Genomic DNA, 20907 nt, shown 5'->3' with positions numbered 1-20907 from the left:
AGGGATTTCAGGCCATTTGCCCTGTTGCTTGTAGAAAAGATCCAATTGAGGGTTTTTCAGAATGGCAGTCAAATAAGCAGAAGTGCCGCGCACCTACTTCCATGGCCAGGCCAGAAAAGCAACTAAATCAGAGAACATCTACCCAGAATTAACAAATTAGACACAGCTGAGGAGATAATTTTCAATAAGGAAAGGTAGAGGACACCTAGAGAATGCCACTTGCCAGCCATAACCCGCATGGAACTACCTACTATGCCCTGGCAGTGAGTGGTGCAGTACCTCCTGGCAGGCTCCCAGACATCTGCAGTGAGTGCTCATCAGAGTGACCTCCCCCACCAGGCCTCCTTACCAGCCCACCAGGACCCAGAGTGCCAGGATCCAGCTCCAGGACCCTGTAGTGAGTGTAAGCCAGGGGTACCCCAGAGCCCAGCTCTAAGCCCCAGAACCATGATGCCAGTCTGACCCAAAGCCACTTAGTGCCTGCTCCACCCTAAGCCCTTGGACCTTCTGCCAAGGCAACCTGGAGCAACCCAGTGCACGCACCACTCTGGGCCACAGGAGAGTGCAGTGTGTGAGACCCAGAGCAACCCACTCCCACTCCACACCAGAGAGGAGAGAACTGGAGCAACCCAGCAGGTGCCTCACTCTGGGCCACAGGAAAGCAAGGACTATGAGACCCAGAGCAACCCACAATTGCTCAATACTAGCCCCTGGGACAGTCCTGCCAGGGCTATCCATAGCAACCCAGTACACACCCCAATCAAGCCATAAGAGAGTGCTGCCTGGGTGACCTGGAGCAATCTGATTTGCCCAGCCAGGACCATGCTGCAAGTTCTCTATAAGAGGGAACCAGGGTGCCACCCTGCCACGGGTGCTGAGGCCGCACAGCAAATTGCATGCCAGAGGGCTCTGGGTCCTCACAGGGAGTCGCACACCAGAGAAACTGTACACATGCTCCTGCCAACCTGAGCATATGAAGTAGACAACTGAGGGACCAGATCCATGGAAGAAGGGAATACAACTCAGAGCAGAGACAATGAAGGCATAAAATTCAAGACAGACCCTATCTCTGGGTTAATGATTTCCAAACCATTGTCCTGATAGGGTGTTCAACCTCTCAAACCCCAAGTAGGGTGCCCAGGGCCAGAAAGAGACAGCAAAAATTGGTAGACAAAGAACCACCCCAAAGGAAAGAAAAGGAGGAATTTCCAGAAAAGGAACTAAATGAAATGAGGCAACCAATATGTCAGAGAAAGAATTCAGAGTAAAGGTCATAAAGTTTGTAAACAGGCTGGATGAGAAAATCAACAACATATGGAAGAACCAAGAGGAAATGAAGAATAATATAAGTACAATAAAAAACACAATGGAAGGTTTCAACAGTAGACTAGAGGAAGTGGAGGAATAAATCAGCGACATAGAAGACAGGGTAGAAAAACACACCTAATCTGAACAGCAATTGGAGGAAAAAAATAGAAAGCAGGAGGAGAGCTTAAAGGAGCTTTGGGACAAAAAGAAATGAAGCAACATTCATGTGATAGGGGTGCCAGAGGGACAAGAAGAGGAGCAAAGATGAGAAATAGGTTTTCAAATAGGTTTTCTTATCCTATTTGAAGAAATAATGATAGCAAACTTCCCTGATTTGGGGATCTTCCATCCCTTTAGGGCTCTGGTCCTCACAGGGAGTCAGACACCAGAGAAACTGTACATGTGCTCCCGCCACCCTGAGCATCTTAATGCTCCAATCAAAAAACATACAGTGGCCGAATGTATAAGAAAACATGACCCATACATATGCTGTCTACAAGAGACCTACCTCAGAACAAGGGAGTCACTCAGACTGAAAGTGAAGGGATGGAAAAAGTCACACAAGCACAGAGAGTCCCAAACAAGATGAACTCAAAAAGACCCACACCAAGACACATCATAATAACAATCGCAAACATTAATGATAAAGAGAGAATCTTAAGGGCTGCAAGAGAGAGACAGAGAGTCACCAACAAGGGATCTCCCATGAGATTATCAAATGATTTCTCAACAGAAACACATCAGGACAGAAGGGAATGGAATGAAGCATGCAAAGTGATGCAAAACAATGGACTGAAACCAAGATATACTCTATCCAACAAGGCTATCATTTAAAAGTGAAGGGGAAATCAGGCACTTTATAGGCAAAAAAGGCTTAAAAAGTTTATTATTACCAAATCAGGAATGCAAGAAATGCTAAATTGACTGTTGTGAAGAAGAAGAAGAAGAAGAAGAAGAAGAAGAAGAAGAAGAAGAAGAAGAAGAAGAAGAAGAAGAAATAGTGAGGGAAGAAGGAATATAAGAATAAAGAATAAAAATAAGAGTTCCACCAACAACACAGAGCAGGGTAACGATTAAAGAACCAGCTCTGGGCAGTTGACCTCCCCAAACCAGTTTTAAGTGCAATAGAGAAAATAAACCCTTGCTGCTGGATAGAGAAGCCGTATAGCCTCAGAGGCCAACCCAAAAACACTGCCACCTAGAGGCTGAGCCACAAACTGACTCTTAGGTGAACACAAATTAAGGCAGTCTGGTTCACAAATACGGCCTGCTTTAAAATCAGGACTGTGATTTACAACACGGAGGAACAGTGTATCGCAGGGAAATTCAACACTCTCCTGAATACCTGGCAGGACTAAGGTGAACCAGGCTGAAGAGTAGAAGAACCAAAAGACCATCACTACTGCAAATTTTTTCTTTTTTTTTTCTTTTTTCACCTTTTAACTAAGAAACCAATTTTTTTTCTTTTTCTTCTTTTTCCATCACCTGATTTTACCCTTTTAATTACTACATTTTTATTTTTAACCAGTATTATTACTGCTACCATTTTAGCATTTTTTAAAGTGCCATTTTATTTTCTCTTTATTTTATTTAGGGAATAGTGTTCTCCATTCTATTTTCATCGTTCCTTTAGCATCAATTTTCCTTACCTCAATTTTACCTCTATGCTAAAACCCTCTTCCTCACTTTTCCCCTTTTGGTGTCCTGTTTCTCTTACCCTATTCCTGCTTTAGATTTTCCCTATTCCGTCTTTTTACCCCCTGTCTAATTTCACCCTACTTATATATCCTATTTCCAATCCACTGCTCTAAATCCTTATACACCTATCCCTTATCCTTCTTCACTATCCAAACATTTTTTTCTCTTATCTTTCTATTGTTTTCTTGCTGTTTGCTTGATTGTTGAGTATATTGTTTAGGGGGTTTTTTTGCTTGTTTTGTTTTGTGCTTTTTTTCTTTTTTAGGACTGGTTGTGAGGTTGTTTTGCTTTTTCTTTTTATTTTTTTCTGCTGGTTTTTCCCCTCCCTCCCCTCCGCCCCCCCCCCCCAACTATTTATGTGCTTCTGTTTTCCCTTGCCTCTCATGATATCATTGGTTGTTTGTAGTTTGAATTCATCTCCAGGGATCTGTTGCTCGAATTTGTTGGGATTAGTGGCAGTTCTATCAGAGTTTTCTCCTCATACAAATAGTTTCTTCCCCTCTTCTACTTCATTCTATCTTTTCGCTTTTTTTTTCTCTTTTTTTCTCTTTTTATCCGCAATTTCATTTTTGCACTCCTTTTTTGTTTTTTTTCTTATTTTTCTTTTCTTTTTTCTCTTTTATCTTTTTCTCCTTTTTCTTCATTATCCCCTAATTCTCTTAATTCGGGTGGTCACCTTTATTTGGGGTTATAAATATCGCGAATATATTTGTGTTCAGTGCCTGGTACGTTGTGCCTTGTTGTGTTGTATTTTGTGCCTTTAAATCAACGCAGCAGATCCAAGCAACAGCAGCTTCCTGATCACCACACCCTCTGTCTGAGGAGCAGCAGCTGTACGTGAAGCCTCCCCACACCAGCCAGAAGAGCCACCACAGCTGTGAACAGCACCCACCAGAGGAGCTGCTGCCAACTGAGGAGCAGCTGCTACCGCAACCGCCTGAAGAGCAACCACAGCCCAAGGAGCCACTGGCACCCAAGGAGCAGCCACTGAACCACTCAAAATCTAGATATGTCAGTGAGATCAAACATGGGTGGCAAAGAAACCCCCAAAGGAAAGAAAAGGAGGACTCTCCAGAAAAGCAGCTAAGTGATACAGAGATATGCAACATGACAGAAAAAGAATTCAGAATAAGGGTCCTAGAGTGCATAAATCGGATGGAGGAAAAAATCAACAACATATGCAAGAAGCAAGAAGAAACAGATGAAAAAATCGATAACTTATGTAAGACCCAAGAAGAAATGAAGAGCGATATAGCTGCAATAAAAAACACCATTGAAAGCATCAACAGTAGACTAGGAAAAGTGGAGGACCGAATTAGTGAATTAGAAGACAAGGAAGCAAAACACACCCAAACTGTACTGCAATTGGAGAAAAAAATTAAAAGACAGGAGGAGAGCCTAAGGGAGCTTTGGGACAACATGAAAGGAAACAACATATGAATAATAGGGGTGCCAGACCAACAGAAAGAGGAACAAGGATTAGAAAATCTATATGAAGAAATAATTACAGAAAACTTCCCTGAGGTGGGGAAGAAAAAAGTCACACAACTACAGAGAGTCCCAAACAAGGTGAACCTGAAAAGACCCACACCAAGACACATCATAATTACCATGGCAAATGTTCAGGACAAAGAGAGAATCTTAAAGGCTGCAAGAGAGAGACAGAAAGTTACATATAAGGGATCTCCCATTAGATTATCAAATGATTTCTCAACAGAAACACATCAGGCCAAAAAAGAATGGACGGAAATTTACAAAGTGATGCAAAGCAAAGGACTGAATCCAAGAATACTCTATCCAGCAAGGCTATCATTCAAAATTGAAGGAGAAATAAGAAGCTTCACAGACAAAAAAAGGCTAAGGGAGTTTATCATCACCAAGCCAGCAATACAAGAAATGCTAAAGGGACTGGTGTAAAAAGAAGAAATAAAAAGCTCAGACAGAAAACAGCCACACAAAAAAAAGAAATGGCTACAAACAAGTACCTTTCAATAATAACTTTAAATGTAAACGGACTAAATGCTCCAACCAAAAGACATTGAGTGGCTGAATGGATAAAAAACCATGACCCATACATTTGCTGTCTACAAGAGACCCACCTCATTAGAAGGGACTCACAAATAAAATTGAAGCAGTAATCAAAAATCTTCCAGCAAACAAAAGCCCTGGGCCAAACAGCTTCACAGGGGAGTTTTACCAAACTTTCCAAGAAGAACTAAAACCTATTCTCCTCAGACTATTCCAAAAAATTCAAGAAGAAGACACACTTCCAAGCTATTTCTATGAATCCAGCATTACCTTAATCCCAAAACCAGATAAAGAAACTACAAAGAAAGAGAATTACAGGCCAATATTCCTGATGAACATAGATGCTAAAATCCTCAACAAAATTGTAGCAAATCGGATACAGCATTATATTAGAAAGATCATATACCATGACCAAGTGGTATTTAATCCCAGGATGCAAGTATGGTACAATATCCACAAATCAATAAATGTGATACATCACATAAACAACTTGAGACAAAAATCATATAATCATATCAATTTATGCAGAAAACACATTTGACAAAATCCAACACCCTTTCTTGACAAACTCTCAATAAAGTGGCAATAGAGGGATCACACCTCAACATAATAAAAGCCTTATATAAGATACCTAGGAATAAGATTAACTAAGTTGGTAAAAGACCTGTACTCAGAAAACTACAAGACATTGAAAAAAGAGATAGAGGAAGATATAAACAAATGGAAGAATATACCATGTTCATGGATTGGTAGAATCAACATCATTAAAATGTCCATACTACCCAAAGCAATCTACAGATTCAATGCAATCCCCATTAAAATACCAAAGGCATATTTCACACACCTAGAACAAACTCTCCAAAAATTCATCTGGAATAAAAAAAGAACCGAGTAGCCACAGCAATCCTGAGAAAGAAGTACAAAATTGGAGTGATCACCATACTAGATATCAAGCTACATTACCAAGCCACAGTTCTCAAAACAGACTGATACTGGCACAAGAATAGACATAGAGACCAATGGAACAGAACAGAGAACCCAGACATCCACCCAAGCCATTATGCTCAATTAATATTTGAGAAAGGAGGCAAGAGCATACAATAGAGTCAAGACAGTCTCTTCAATAAATGCTGTTGGGAAAATTGGACATATACAAGCAAAAACAATATAACTAGACCACCAACTTTCACCATACAAAAAAATAAACTCAAAATGGATAAAGGACTTAAACATAAAATGGGAAATGATAAAGAATCCATAGGCAGCAAAATATCAGACATATGTCCTAGCAATATCTTTACCAATACAGATCTTATGACAATGGAAACTAAGGAGAAAATAAACAAATGGGACTACATCAAAACAAAAAGCTTCTGCACAGCAAAGAAACCATCAACAAAACAACAAGAAAGCCCACTGCATGGGAGAACATATTTGCCAATGTTATATACGATAAGGGCCTAATCTCCAAAATTTATAGGTAACTCATACATCATAACAAAAGGAAGATAAACAACCCATCAAAAAATTGGCAAAGAACCTAAATAGACACTTTTAGAAAGTGGACATACAGAAGGCCAAGAGACATGAAAACATGGTCAAAGTCACTAATCTTTCAAGAGATGGAAATCAAAGCAACAATGAGGTACCACAGAGAAGCATCAAACAGAACATCAAACCTCCGAGGGAAGGCAGGGAAGGGCGGAGGGAGGGGGTAAGAGATCAAGTAAAGGACTTGTATGCATATAAGCATAACCAATAGATACAAACACTAGGGGAGTGAAGGCATGTGCTGGGGGTGTGGGAGTAGGCATGGCAGGGGAGAGGTCAATGGGGGGAAGGAGACATCCTATATAATAAAGAGGTAATATGCAAATTAATCATCACGCCCTTGCACAAGATGGCCGCCCCCATGTGGTCACAAGATGGCCACACACATGTTGTCACAAGATGGCCACCCCCATGTCATCACAAGATGGCCGCCACAAGATGTCCGGCAGGGGAGGGCAGTTGGTGGCGATCGAGCAGGCAGGTGAGGGCAGTTGGGGGCAGTTGGGCCAGCAGGAGATCAGTTAGGTGTCAATCAGGCTGGCAGAGAAGTGGTTAGGGGCAATCAGGCAGGCAGGCAGGCAGGCAAGCGGTTGGGAGCCAGCAGTCCAGGATTGTGAGAGGGATGTCCAACTGCTGGTTTAGGCAATCGGACATCCCCCAAGGGGTCCCAGATTGGAGATGGTGCAAGCTGGGCTGAGGGACACCCCCCCACCCCCCACCCAGTGCACAAATTTTGTGCACCAGGCCTCTGGTATGTAATAATTTAAACAATAAGGGATTTTTTTAAAAAAATTTAACACCAAAAAAATCCATAGCATTTTTATACACCAATAATAAACACTCAGAAAGAGAAACTAAACAAACAATCCCATTAACCATTGCAACAAAAAATTAAGATATCTAGAAATAAACTTAACCAGAGAGGTAAAAGACCTATACCCTGAAAACTACAAGAAAAAAAGGATAGAGGAAGATATAAACAAGTCAAAGAATATACTCTGTTCATGGATTGGTAGAATCAACATCATTAAAATGTCCATAATACCCAAAGCTACTATAGATTCAATGCAATCCCGATTAAAATACCAATGTCATATTTCACGGACTTAGAACACACACTCCAAAAATTTATATGGAACCAAAAAAGACCCCAAATAGTTGCAGCAACATTGAGAAAGAAGAACAAAGTTGGAGGAATCACAATACCATATATCAAGTTATACTACAAAGCCTGGTACTAGCATAAGAACAGGCATATAGATCAATGGAATAGAACAGAGAAACCAGAAACTGACCCAAGCCACTATGCTCAATTAATATTTGACAAAAGAGGCAACAGCATACACTGGAGCAGAGACAGTCTCTTTAATAAATGGTGTTGGGAAGATTGGACAGATACATGCAAAAAAAATAAAACTATACCACCAATTTACACCATACACAAGAATAAACTCAAAATGGATAAAGGACTTAAATGTATGACAGGAAACCATAAAAATTCTAGAAGAATACAAAGGCAACAAAATCTCAGACCTATGCCAAAACAATTTCTTCACTGATACAGCTCCTAGGGCAGTTGAAACTAAAGAGAAACTGAACAAATGGGACTACATAAAAATAAAAAGCTTCTGCACAGCAAAAGAAACCATCAACAAAACAACAAGAAAACCCACCTCGTGGGAAAACATATTTGCCAATGTCATATCTGATAAGGGCTTAATCTCCAAAATTTATAGGGAACTCACACAACTTAACAAAAAGAAGATAAACAATCCAATCAAAAAATGGGCAAAGGAGCTAAATAGACACGTTTCAAAAGAGGACATTCAGAAAGCCAAGAGACATATGAAAACATGCTCAAAGTCACTAATCATCCGAGAGATGCAAATCAAAACAACAATGAGGTACCATCTCACACCTGTCAGAATGGCCATCATCAACAAATCAACAAACGACAAGTGCTGGAGAGGTTGTGGAGAAAAAGGAAAAATTGTGCACTGCTGGTGGGAATGCAGACTGGTGCAGCCACTATGGAAGGCAGTATGGAGGTTCCTCAAAAAATTGGAAATGGAACTCCCATTTGACCCTGTGATCCCACTTCTAGGAATATATCCCAAGAAACCAGAAACACCAATCAGAAAGGATATATGCACCCCGATGTTCATAGCAGCACAATTCACCATAGCTAAGATCTGTAAACAGCCTAAGTGCCCATCAGTAGATGAATGGATTAGAAAACTGTGGTACATCTACATGATGGAATACTATGCTGCTGTTAAAAAGAAGGAACTCTTACCATTTGCAACAGCATGGATGGAACTGGAGAGCATTATGCTAAGTGAAACAAGCCAGTCAATGAAGGAAAAATACCACATGATCTCACTCTTTCATGGATAATTAAGACCATTACAAACTTTTGAACAATAATAGATACAGAGGCAGAGCTGCCTCAAACTGATTGTAGGACTGCAGTGGGAAGACCAGGGAGGGTTGGGGGACTGGAGGGAGGGGAGTAAGAGATCAACCGAAGGACTTGTATGCATCCATATAACCATAACTAATGGACATAAGACACTGGGGGGTAATGGAGGACAGGGGCTTGTTAAGGGCGGGGGGGGGGGGGAAGGACACTTATGTAATACCCTTTGTAATACTTTTAGCGAAAAATAAAAATTTAAAAAAAAAAAAAAGAATAATTTTCAGGTATTCAACAGTAGAGTAGAGAAGTGCACATGGGTCATTTTCAAAGATAGACCACATATTGGGACACAGGCAAAGTCTCCTCAAATTCAAGAAGATAGAAATCATATCAAGCACCATCTCAGACCACAATGGCATAAAACTAGAAATCAACAACAATAAAAACAATTTAAAAAAAATCAAACACCTGGAGGCTAAATAGCATGTTATTAAACAATGACTGGGTTACCAGAGAGATCAAAGAAGAAATAAAAAGCATCATGGCCACAAATGACAATGAAAACACAGCAATCCAAAATCTATGGGACACAGTGAAAGCAGTCTTGAGAGGGGTAAGTTCATAGCTCTACAGGCCTGCCTCAAAAAACAAGAAACAATAGTAATAAATTATCTAACCCTACAAGTCAAAGAGTTAGAAAGAGAGCAACAAGAAAAGCCCAGCGTAAGCAGAAGGATGGAAATAATAAAGATCAGAGCAGAGATAAACGACATAGAGACCAAAAAAACAATACAAAAGATCAACAAAATCAAGAGCTGGTTCTTTGAAAGGATAAACAAGATTGATGAACCTCTTCATTCTGGCCCTCATCTTGTACCTGCATTTTCCCTCGTCTCCCAGCCTCCTCCAATCCTCTCCCTTTTTTTTACTCAGGGGACCCTTGCACTGTAATCCATTCTTCCAAGTGCTTCCAGAGTGATCTTCCTAAATTGCAAGAATGTGTTCACATTCTCTTATCCCTTTCACCTGCAGAATGCAACTTAACTTTTAATATGGTGCCCAAAGTATTCATAATTATCCCTGTCCACCTCCCCAGTCTTATTTTCAATGAGTATCCCTTGAATCTTAGTATCTGGTCATTATGAACTCCTTGTAGTCTCAAATGGGCTCCAAATAAGTGTCTATAGCATCTATACCTTTGTTTATGCTGATCCCACTGAGGAAAATGCCTTCACTCACCTTCAACTCAGTGAACTCATCCTTATTTTCCAGCACTCACCAGAGCATTCTCTTTCCTCCATAATGCATATTTGGTCTTTTCTCCCATCCATCAGATAACACTAAACATTTTCTTCTTTGTATTCTCTCTACAACCTGTAAATGGTTCTTTAACATCTACAAGAATGTCTGTCACATGTATTTTTTTACCCACGAGTCTCCCAGAGAGAAACTGTTGTCCTTCTTAAGGACATGGATTCTGTCCCATATGTCTTTGTACACCTAGCACCTAGCATAGTGCCTGACAGAGTAGAAGCCTGCAGATGTCTGATGCATAGATGAAAGGGAGAAAAAAAAGAAAGAAATAGGGAAGAAGGGATGGAGGAAGAGGGGTGGGGAAGAAAAATAGGAATAAGGCTGGGGTGGTGAATACACTCTATATGTGAGAGGCTCTCATTTTGTGCTGAAGAGTTGAACTTTATCTACCAAGATTAAAGAAAAGGTTGGGTGTATAATGATTTGAAGAAAAATCAGGGAGGAAGCTTCTGTGGTGGAACAAACAGGAGTCTGTAGTACCCGCAGGGAGGAAGGGGAAGGGGATAAAGAGTCATCAAGCCCTTACCTTCCTTGCAGACAGCTCAGCTAACACTGCCAGTCCACCACAGCCATACCCTGAGCTCTACTGGAAGACACTGTCTTGGGCATATGGGAAACCTGAGAAGGAACAAGGCTTTCACCAGTTCCTCTGTGAGGACAGCATTGCCATAGAAGACCCTAGATAAAATGCAACTGGGCTCCAGAGAAAGGGCCCCTAGGAAATTATCAATCCCCTCAGTTACAGGCAACCAAATCCATTTATCAGATTCCTTAGCTGTCCCCATACTAAGAGCATTGTCCCAAGGGACTCAGAGAAGCTAAATTTTTATATGAAAGGAGACAGGTCAAGAAAGATCCAGGCAAGAGGCACTGCTCAGATTCCAAGCCCAGGGAACCTTGAGCACCCATGAGACACTATGTATCTGGAGGATGTGAAAAGTGGTGCTCATAAGAAAAGGGAGGTAAAAGGCAGTGAGGGTCATGTTAACAGTTTTGCTGGGGCCATCCCAGTCCATTTCAGGTTTCCTTGCTCTTGTTGGACCCTGGAAAAGTACGTATCCCTTTAGGGATATAGTCATCATTTAGTCCTGTACTTGTACTAGAGTAGGAAGCCTGTGAAAATCTACAGTATAAGATCTGAAAGTCAAGCCAGAGTGGAAGAGAGGAGAAGAGAGACAGACTCACCAGGAGCAACATGGTTCTGAGCTCCAGGTAGAACACATTGTCCTGGTAGAACTCCTCCAAGCCCTGGAAGATGTAGTCTCTAAACACTGGTGCATAGTTAATAAGACCAGAGATAATAAAAAAAGGTGGTTTCAAACTTAGACCAGACAATATCTTGATTTGTAATAAGTCACCTTGGGGTTCTTGGTCATCAGAGTGAAATTCCTTGGGAGGCTATCCAGAACACAAAGGAGGTGAGCTGAGGAGGCATGTTTTAGGCCATTGCCTTCCAGCACCTGCAGGAATCCTATCCACCTTGCCTCTCCCACCCAGTAAAAACTGGGATGCATCATAGTGAGCAGTGATGAGAGGTCAAAGGAAGCATCTGGCTCTGATGGAGGCCTCCACACTAAGACCTGCTTTGTACACTGCAGGAGACAGCTCAAGCGGGAAGTTCCCACCAGTCAGGCTCTCTTGTTCCCCTCTGCATACTGCCAATCTGACTCCGCTGTAGTTACATCCTAGACCAAGTTCTCTTTGCAGGGTGTTATGCACTGAATTGCATCCCACTAAATTCATATATTGAAACCCTAACCCCCAGTGTGACTCTATTTGGAGATAGGGACTTTAAGGAGGTAATCAAAAGTTAAATGAAATCATAAAGGTGAGACCAATATCAAATAAGATTGTTATAAGAGACACTAGGCATGCATGTGCATATAGAAAAGGCCATATGAGGCCCTACCTGGCTTGGCTCAGTGAATAGAGATTCGGCCTGCAGACCAAAGGATCCCAGGTTCTATTCTGGCCAAGGGCATGTACCTTGGTTGCAGACTCCTCCCCAGCCTGGGCCCTGATGGAGGCTTGTGCAGGAGGCAACCAATCGATGTGTTTCTGTCACATTGATGTTTCTCTCTGTCTTTCCCTCTCTCTTCCACTCTCCCTAAAAATCAATGGAAAAGTATCCTCAGGTGAGGATTAACAAAAAACAAACAAACAAAAAGGCCACATAAGGATACAGCGAGAAGGTGGTCATCTTCAAGATAAGGAGAGTCCTCAGGAGAAACCAAACCTGTTCACACTTGATTTTGTACTTCTACTTTCCAGATCAGTGAGAAAACAAAAAGAATAAAGGTTAATTAAAGAGTTTTTTTATTTGTTTTTATTGATTTTTAGAGAGGAAGGGAGCGGGATAGAGAGACAGAAACACTGATGAGAGAGGAACATCATTGATCAGCTGCCTCCTGAACGCCCACTAATGGGGATCAAGCCCACAACCAGGGCATTTATCTTGACCAGGGATCGAACCATGACCTCTTGGTTCCTAGGTCAATGCTCAACCACTGAGCCACAGCAGGCAGACCGAATTTCTATTGTTTGAGTCACCCAGTTTGTTGTATTCTGTTATGGTAGCCCTAGCCTACAGGGGGTTCATTGGAAATAACCCTGGATGGCCAGGTTTACATCCTTGATTAGTGTGGATGAAAAAGGGGCTACCCACATACAAAACCTGACAAGCTCAGGGGAAGCCTTCATGATGACCTTTCAGACTCAGAGACCTAAAATAACCACATAGGATGGTCTGAAATTAAAACTTTCTAACTAAAACTGAGTCATGGCAGCTAGTTATTTCCTAGGCCAGTATCTTCCCTGACAAAGTTCAATCTTAAACTTAACTGAGCCTGTCTCTTGTCTTCCTTGCATCTATGATGACATACCTTTGGAACGTCAGGGTAATTTCCTTTTTTCCAGATCCCTCATTGTACCAAAGCAGAGACCACAAAACCCTCATTGTTATTGCTATTATGTTAATTGTTAACTGCTAATCCTATACCACAAATGTAAAAGAAGTATGTGTCTATTTCTTTTACTTTTTATCCAATCGCAAGATGTCCCCACTTTGCTTTCTCCCACCTTCCTAATCTATCACTAATGGATTTCATGTAACCCCTTTACTCCTCCTCCTTTGATTGTAATATATAAAATAAGATGCAAAACTGATATTCTCTAGAGCATTTTCTCAATCCATTGAGATTTTGCTTCCTGGCAATTGTCGTCAGTTTGGCTCAAATAAACTCATAAAAATTCTTACAAGTTTGGACACTTTTTACATTGACATTATCTCTATGGCCTTGGGCAACTTCCTCAACTATGCTGAGCTTCATGTTTCTTTTTGTCAAGGGAAATAACCTCATGGAAGCACTCCGTAGGTGGTCATATGATTAAAATAATTATTGTTAACTAGAGGCCCGGTGCACAAAATTTGTGCACGGGTAGGATCTCTATGCCTGGCTGGAGATCAGGGCCGATCGGGGCCTTCTGGCTGCCAGCCAGGGCTTTCCTTGCCCAGCTGTTGGCTGCCAGCCGGGGCCTTTCTTCATTCTGCATCGCCCCCTCGTGGTCAGCACACATCATAGAGAGCGATCGAACCCCCGGTCTCCTGGTAGAACTCCTGAGGGGACACTTTGCATATTACCCTTGTATATAGAGAGACTAGAGGCCTGATGCATGAAATTCGTGCAAGGGGCTTAGCCCTCGCAGCCACAGCGGCTGCCTTGGCCCTCGCAGCCCCAGCTTCATCCAGAAGGTCATCTGGAAAGACGTCTGGAAGGTTGTTCGGCTGTCTGGTCTAATTAGCATATTACTAAACTATTTTATTATTATAGACTAGAGGCCCAGCACACGAAATTTGTGCTGGCCCTGCCCCCACCACCACCCACCCCCAGATCCCCGTTCGCCATGTTGGTTGAGGTCATTTTTCCCCTTGCAGTTTCTAGTAGTAGACTACCACCTACTGCCTAGGAAGTAAAATTGACTGTCTCCATGTAGATCACAAAATAAGGCATTTTTCTCATCAATAAAATTTCATTCTTTCAGCATGAGTAATTTTGTCAACAACGTTTTGAGGCAGTAACAGTTTATAACAAACTGAGTGAATTATTGTTTCAGGTACTGTGCTGTGTCATACACAGATTTCATTTTATCTTTGCAACAACTCTATACAGTAGGTACTATAATTACACAGATGAGAACACTGAGGTATAGAGAGATCAGGTAACTTGACCAGTAAAACCTAAAAGTGGCTGAGTCTCATTTCAAATCCACGAGCCATGCCATTTAACCATTACACTCCACTCAATATTGTGCTAGAGCCTGCTCTTACTGGCTCACAAATTTTCAGGAATTTTGTAAGCTGGTTGTTAAACACGTTCATTCTTAAAAATTAAATTATATAATCTTAAAAGTGAATAAATACATTAAAACCAAAGGTAATACATACTCTAAATTCATCACTCCTCAATTATTTACTACACTTTACTGTTCTGACTCTTGGCATTATTTATATCTTTTGGGTCTTTCTGGTAGAATATAATAGTGTATTACTGCATGTTTCTCCTCAGCTCTGCATTTAGTGGCAACACATTAGCAGCTGAAATCAGCCATGGATGGAAAATTTATGCCACAGAAATTGGCCGATAGTATAAATCAGAGTTTTGTTTTCTTTGATTGAGAGTCAGTTGTTAAACATTTATTGGCACAACACTGACCACATTGGTGGTGGTGGGCTTGTCAGAATGTGTTATATTATGCAGATGAAAATCTATTTAAACAGACTTGATGTAGATATTTTCAAAGATGGAAGAATTGTCCCTGTCAACTATTTTAGTTGATTCATATCTTCACTAATTGTCATCATTGCTAAGTTTTCAGTCCCCACAGGGATTGCTGGATATAATATGTCATGCCCTGTCCCTGTCCCCTCCCTTTATAGCCTTTGTTACCTTAAGGACTCTAGTTTTCCATTTATATGTTTAAGTACCAATCTTACTGGCTTAAAAATGTAAGCTTTTAACACTGCTCTCTCTGTTCCATATCCTTCAGATGAAAAGTGGAGTTGGGTTGTGGCAGAGGAGAGAAATTCAGAAGGGGAATATTGGAGTAATGACTGCAGTGGGAGAAGAGGGAACCTATTTCCCGGCCACAGGCGCTGGCGCCCTGGACCACAGGGCTGGCAGCTTCTCCAGGTGGCTGCAGCCTGGGACATTGGGGCTGGTGGCTTGTCCGTCTCCTGGGCCGCAGCCAGCCTCAGGTGCTGGAGCCGGACTTCTCTGTCTCCCCTGACTTCTGTGTCTCCAACAGGCCTGAAGCGGCTAGAGCCGGGATGCTTGCATGGTAGCTGTGGCTGCGACGCAAGTATCCCAGCCCTGGCCTCCACCATCTTTGTTGGGTTAATTTGCATATCACTCCTGATTGGCTGGTGGGCGTGTCTTGTGGGCATCGTGAAGGGATGGTTAATTTGCATGCTTCTCTTTTATTAGTGTAGATAATATTACCATATAAGTCATTAGGAAATTTCTCCATCATGTTTTCAAGCTGGTTCATCCATCAGCTGGACTGTCATTGCTCTAGGAGCTTGGAACTTTTATTTGTCCTGGTATTATTGAGCATCTAGACAAATTTCATTGATGTAACAACAGTATTGCTGTTAATACCTTTTGCTGATTAAATTAGATTTTAAATGTACCAGGAACTTCCTATGGACAGAAAAGGTGTTGAATGCCTTTGTGAAGCAAAATATCCTATAAGGTTAAAAGAAAAAGCCTCTTGCCTGGCTTGCATGGCTCAGTGGCTGAGCATCAACCCAGGTACCAGGAGGTCACAGTTTGATTCCTGGTCAGGGCACATGCCTGGGGTTTCTGGATGGCAATCCCCAGTAGGGGGCACGAGGGAGGCAGCAGATGGATGATTCTCTCTCATCATTGATGTTTCTATCTCTCTCTCCCTCTCTCTTCCTCTCTCTGAAATCAATTTATATATATATATATATATTTTTTTTTTTTTTTAAAGGAAAGAAAGAAAAAGCCTCCTGATTTCTTTAAGGCCAGATCTGTACCAACAGAGATACACCCACACACTACCCACCTATGATAGACACATGACACATTATGAACCCCAATCACCTGTTGTCAAACTCAGTGTTGTTTTGCAGCTTCTTTTGACACTTCTCCAACAAAATCTACTCTAAACATTCTGTTGCGGTTAGGGGAGTTGGGGGAGCAAATTTGAACATCAGGGTTTTGTTTTGGGTGAGACAGAAATGGCAGTGGGGCCTGTAGGTGACATTTTTCACCAACCAGTCCTTACGGAGGATGCTGAAGTAATGGACATGCAAGGCAGCACCTGGAAAGGGAAGAAGGGCAGAGCGTGGCATGGGACTTGAGTCCAGGTTCACACTGGGGCTTCCTCAGCTGCTAGCTCTCCATTGAGACCCCAAGCCTTTAAATGAAGCCTTGCTATCCCAAACTGCATGAAATGATGTAATGAGACTGAGTCTCCGCCCCTGCTCCTACCCCAGTTCTCTCAACCTGATCCCCAATGCCCACCCATTACTTCCCATTGGAGTTTCTGGTCTGCAGGTTTTGCCATTTGGGGCCCCATACTTGTCCTTCAGACCTGACACCAATTTTGACCTCGTTGCTCCTCAAGGTAGTGTATGCACTGTTCTTCTTGCTCCATTTTAGCACTTCGCCTTGACACTGGCCCCCTGACAGGTGTCCCTGCTGTTTGAACTTTGGCATGTCAACCTCTCTAAACCTTACATTCTCCATCAACTGGGGATGTTACTCCAACCTCACAGTTTTTAATTTTTTAATCTCTATTTATAACATTAAACAAAAAAGATGAAGTCCTTATAAGCTGCAACCTACTATTTATGTGTGCAAGATGATAATTATTTTACTATTCATAGAAATGTGTTTATATTATAGAAATATGCTACTAGAAATGTGTTCATCCAGGATGCTATTTCATGCATCCTATTTAGTAACTTAGCCCCTGGAAAAACCGTAGAAGAAAGAGGTATGAGGGATGATATGAAGGGAAAACTAGGGTCCTATGGGACTAGTATACTATCTTACGGATGGACACTTTTCCAACTTTGTCAGGGAAGGCCAGTAATATCCAGGGCCCACTTCCTTTCTCTCTCTCTCTCTCTCTCTCTCTCTCTCTCTCTCTCTCTCTCTCTCGGCTGAGTCCCCTCAGAAGTAGGGTTTTTGGTTTCCAAAATGAACCAGCAGCCACCTTTGAACACCCCCTTTCCTAGTTCGCTAGCAAAAACAAGGCTTAGAGTAGCTGAGTAGCATTCTCTCTGCTCTGTTTAGACCAATAGCAGCTCCAAGTGTAGTTTCCCCCTACTTCTCAGGACCCCAAAATCTTCCTTCCAAAACTCTATCTTTTGGCATCTTCTTCAGGATATTAAACACCTCACTTTTCTCAATGAGATTCTTTGCCTAGAAAAAGTGCATGCTGGGTCAGAACTTTTGGGACTTCATGGCCTGCTTCATCTCAGCCTTTTTGAGGATCATGAGCCTCTTATTAGCCATCTCTTCTTCTTTCTTCAGCACCAGCTCCCTCCTTCCCGCCCCACCCCCCACCAACTGCATTATTTTCTCCTTCATTACCATCTTCTTTTGTTCCTCATCTATGGATATAGCTGAGCAGAAAAAGGACATCACCACCACCAAAAGCAGAGGGAGGAGAGCTGGCTGCCCAGATGGGCCCCCCACCAACACTGGGATGCCTGGAAGAGGAAATTGCTCAGATGAATTCAATGGGTCTAAAAAGGGTACTGGGTAAGTGAAAATCTACAGATTTAAGTGTTGATGTTCCTTCTCACACCTGTTCTCAGATTAATAGGAGGCAGCATATTGAAGGATTAGTCTCTGAGACTCCAGAGAAAAGACCTCCAGGTACAGACAATGAGGGGCTTCCCAAATAAAAGGTTACCATGAGGCCTCCTTATAATGGAACTTTTCCATCAGCAAGTCCTGCTCACACACAGAGCAAGACATTGCAATCATATTTTTAGTGTTCCACTTTTAAACATAACCAAAGAGCAAAGTATCACAAGGCATGTGAAGAAAGGCTCTAACGTGATATAAATAAATAAATAAATAAATAAATAAATAAATAAAGATAACACACAGAGAGAAGCAACTAAAGGGAAATGGAGGTAAAGCAGGAAATAAAAGAAAAAGTCAAAAGAATTATAATTAATATTCTTACAGAGATAAGAAAAGATATTGTGTAGCCCGGCGGGTGTGGCTCAGTGGTTGAGTGTTGACCCATGAACCAAGAGGTCCCCAATTCAATTTGGTCGGGGCACATGTCTGGGTTGTGGGCTGGATCCCCAGTAGGGAGTGTGCAGGAGGCAGCCAATTGATGTCTCTCTCTCTCATCCATGTTTCATCTCTCTATCCCTCTCCCTTCTTCTTTCTCTAAAATTAATAAAAACATATTTATTTTAAAAAGAGAAAAAATGGGGAGTAATGGGGGGATAAAGACACATATGCAATACCTTAATCAATAAAGAAAAAAAGGTATCGTGTCCATAAAATAGGAACAAAAAATGAACTAAATGAGAATGAGCTTTTAGAAATTAAAATATAAAAGCTAAAGTTTTAAAAATTTACTAGCAATATTAAAAAGAAGGAATTGAAGAGAATCTTTTAGATAGTAGGACAAAATAGGAGAGAAGAAAATGAGATAGTTATTAGTTCAGAAAGTCCAACATCTAAAGAACAGATATTTCAGAAGGAAAAAAAAAGAAATTAAATAAATAATACAATGAATTGTCCCAGATGCCACCTGCACATGCTCATACTCTGTTCAGGGTCCCAGCCTAGCCCTTACCAAGATACTGATCTTGGTTTGGGGGAGAGTCTGAAACCTCAAACTAATAGAACTTTCTTCTCTAGTAGATGTAGTCCTTCCTTAATTTCAACTCATTAAAAAATGCTTTATAGTTTGAGGCAGTGGAAGGAAGGCTGGAATCAAATATTTTGATTAAAAAGATGGCAATGTAATGGCCCAGTTGTGGCAGTTTTCTTAAAGTAACTTGTAAAGCATTTACCATATTCTTAATTAGCACTCTTTGCAGAAACTTGTGCACATATATCCTGCTTTCAGAATAGTTTTGCAAATTGTACAAAAATTTAAAAGGTGAAAGCTTTTTAATAAATAAGTTGCATTTATAAATTTAAAAGGGTGGGGGGAGGAATTGTCCCAGGACTGAAGGCCTGTGTCTCTAGATTGATAAGACTCATTGAGTATCTAGCACAGCACAATCAATTACTCAACAGCAACACCAAAGGTACATCATCTTAATATTTCAGAATATTAGCATTAAAACGATTCTAATAGCTTCCAGGGAGCAACTAGTTCAGGTTAGCAGTGAGCAGGGACTTAAGGGTAGAAGGAAAGAAACACATTTATTGAATCCCTGCCAGGCACTATGGTTAGCAGGTTTCACATGGGTTATCTATTTGAGTTACATTTAATAATTATTTCTATGTCCATGAAAGTATGATAGGTTATACAAGAAAGAATAAAAACTGTAAATTAGGAGAGCTCAGACACAGTCCCAAATTAGTATGTCTTTGTGAGACCTTGGGCAAATCACTTAATGTCTATTGGTCTCAGTTTTCTCACATGTAAAAAGGGTGAAATGGACTTCATCAGTCATTTTCAACGTGTGATATATGTGCCATCAGTGATACAAAACATCACTGTTTAGGGTGAATTAAAAAAAATTTAAAGCAAGTTAATTTAAAGAGACATATAAGTAAATAGAGGCACAGGGTTATGACAAAAATGAAAATTTTGGTAGTCATTGAAATACATTATATCCAAGATTCTTTCCAGGGCTAGCATTCAATTACTCTATGGTATATCAGACACCAGAGGAAATTTTAAGAAAGAAATAGATGACAATTTACTCTCACAATCATAGTAGGGGTTATACCCTCGAATTAAACAGCTGGACTTTTGAAGAACCGCTTCAATTTTATCAAGTCCTTGAATCTCTCCTCAGACAACAGTGTTTGCCTGTAACTGAAAGCTCTAGGGCAAACGGACAATGACATTCACATCACCATTCCATCCACTCCATGCTGCATCCTCTACTCAATGGCCCCAGCCTCTTGTCCCTCTCTCCCTAGTGACACAATACAGAGGCCACCTGGTTCCAAAATCTCTACCTCCATTCTCTCTAAGGTCCCCAAAAGTTTCCATGGTACTTTTCCGGGACTGCCAAACAAAATTTATCTAATACTGGTCAGGACCAACTTGGTCTAGCATAAGGGGAAAAAATCCCTTATTGTTCTATTTACTTCATCTTCTCTCTCTCTCTCTCTCTCTCTCTCTCTCTCTCTCTAAAATGTTTCTTTACTTTGAAAAGAGAATGGATGAAAACTATAAAAACAGACCTTGTTCAGTGGTTAGAGTGTCAGGCCTCTCACCAAAGGGTCTCAGGTTTGATTTCTGGTCAAGGGCACATACCTGAGTTACAGGTATGATCCTTTGCCTCTGTCCATGTGTGTGCAGGAGGCAACCAATCAATGTGTCTCTCTCACACTGATGTTTCC

General features: G+C 41.2%; 1 protein-coding gene across 1 annotated transcript in view; it reads right to left on the bottom strand.

Annotated features, from left to right (window-relative positions):
* The window catches only part of ADA2 (adenosine deaminase 2), a 103109-nt gene extending 82555 nt beyond the window's left edge, over positions 1 to 20554 (bottom strand). Inside the window, 6 exon segments of the mRNA XM_070408740.1 lie at positions 11504 to 11626; positions 11628 to 11666; positions 11668 to 11716; positions 16444 to 16663; positions 17688 to 18062; positions 20521 to 20554. Coding sequence (XP_070264841.1) covers positions 11504 to 11626; positions 11628 to 11666; positions 11668 to 11716; positions 16444 to 16663; positions 17688 to 18062; positions 20521 to 20554 — 840 coding nt within the window.
* Positions 20555 to 20907: the final 353 nt, after the last annotated feature.

This window comes from Myotis yumanensis, unplaced genomic scaffold (assembly GCF_028538775.1).
Source record: "Myotis yumanensis isolate MYYU_CA2020_CCGP unplaced genomic scaffold, mMyoYum1.0.hap1 SCAF_3, whole genome shotgun sequence".
NCBI classification, from domain to species: domain Eukaryota; kingdom Metazoa; phylum Chordata; class Mammalia; order Chiroptera; family Vespertilionidae; genus Myotis; species Myotis yumanensis.
The sequence above is the reverse complement of the archived record's forward strand: the minus strand, read 5'-3'. Positions and strand labels throughout refer to the sequence as shown.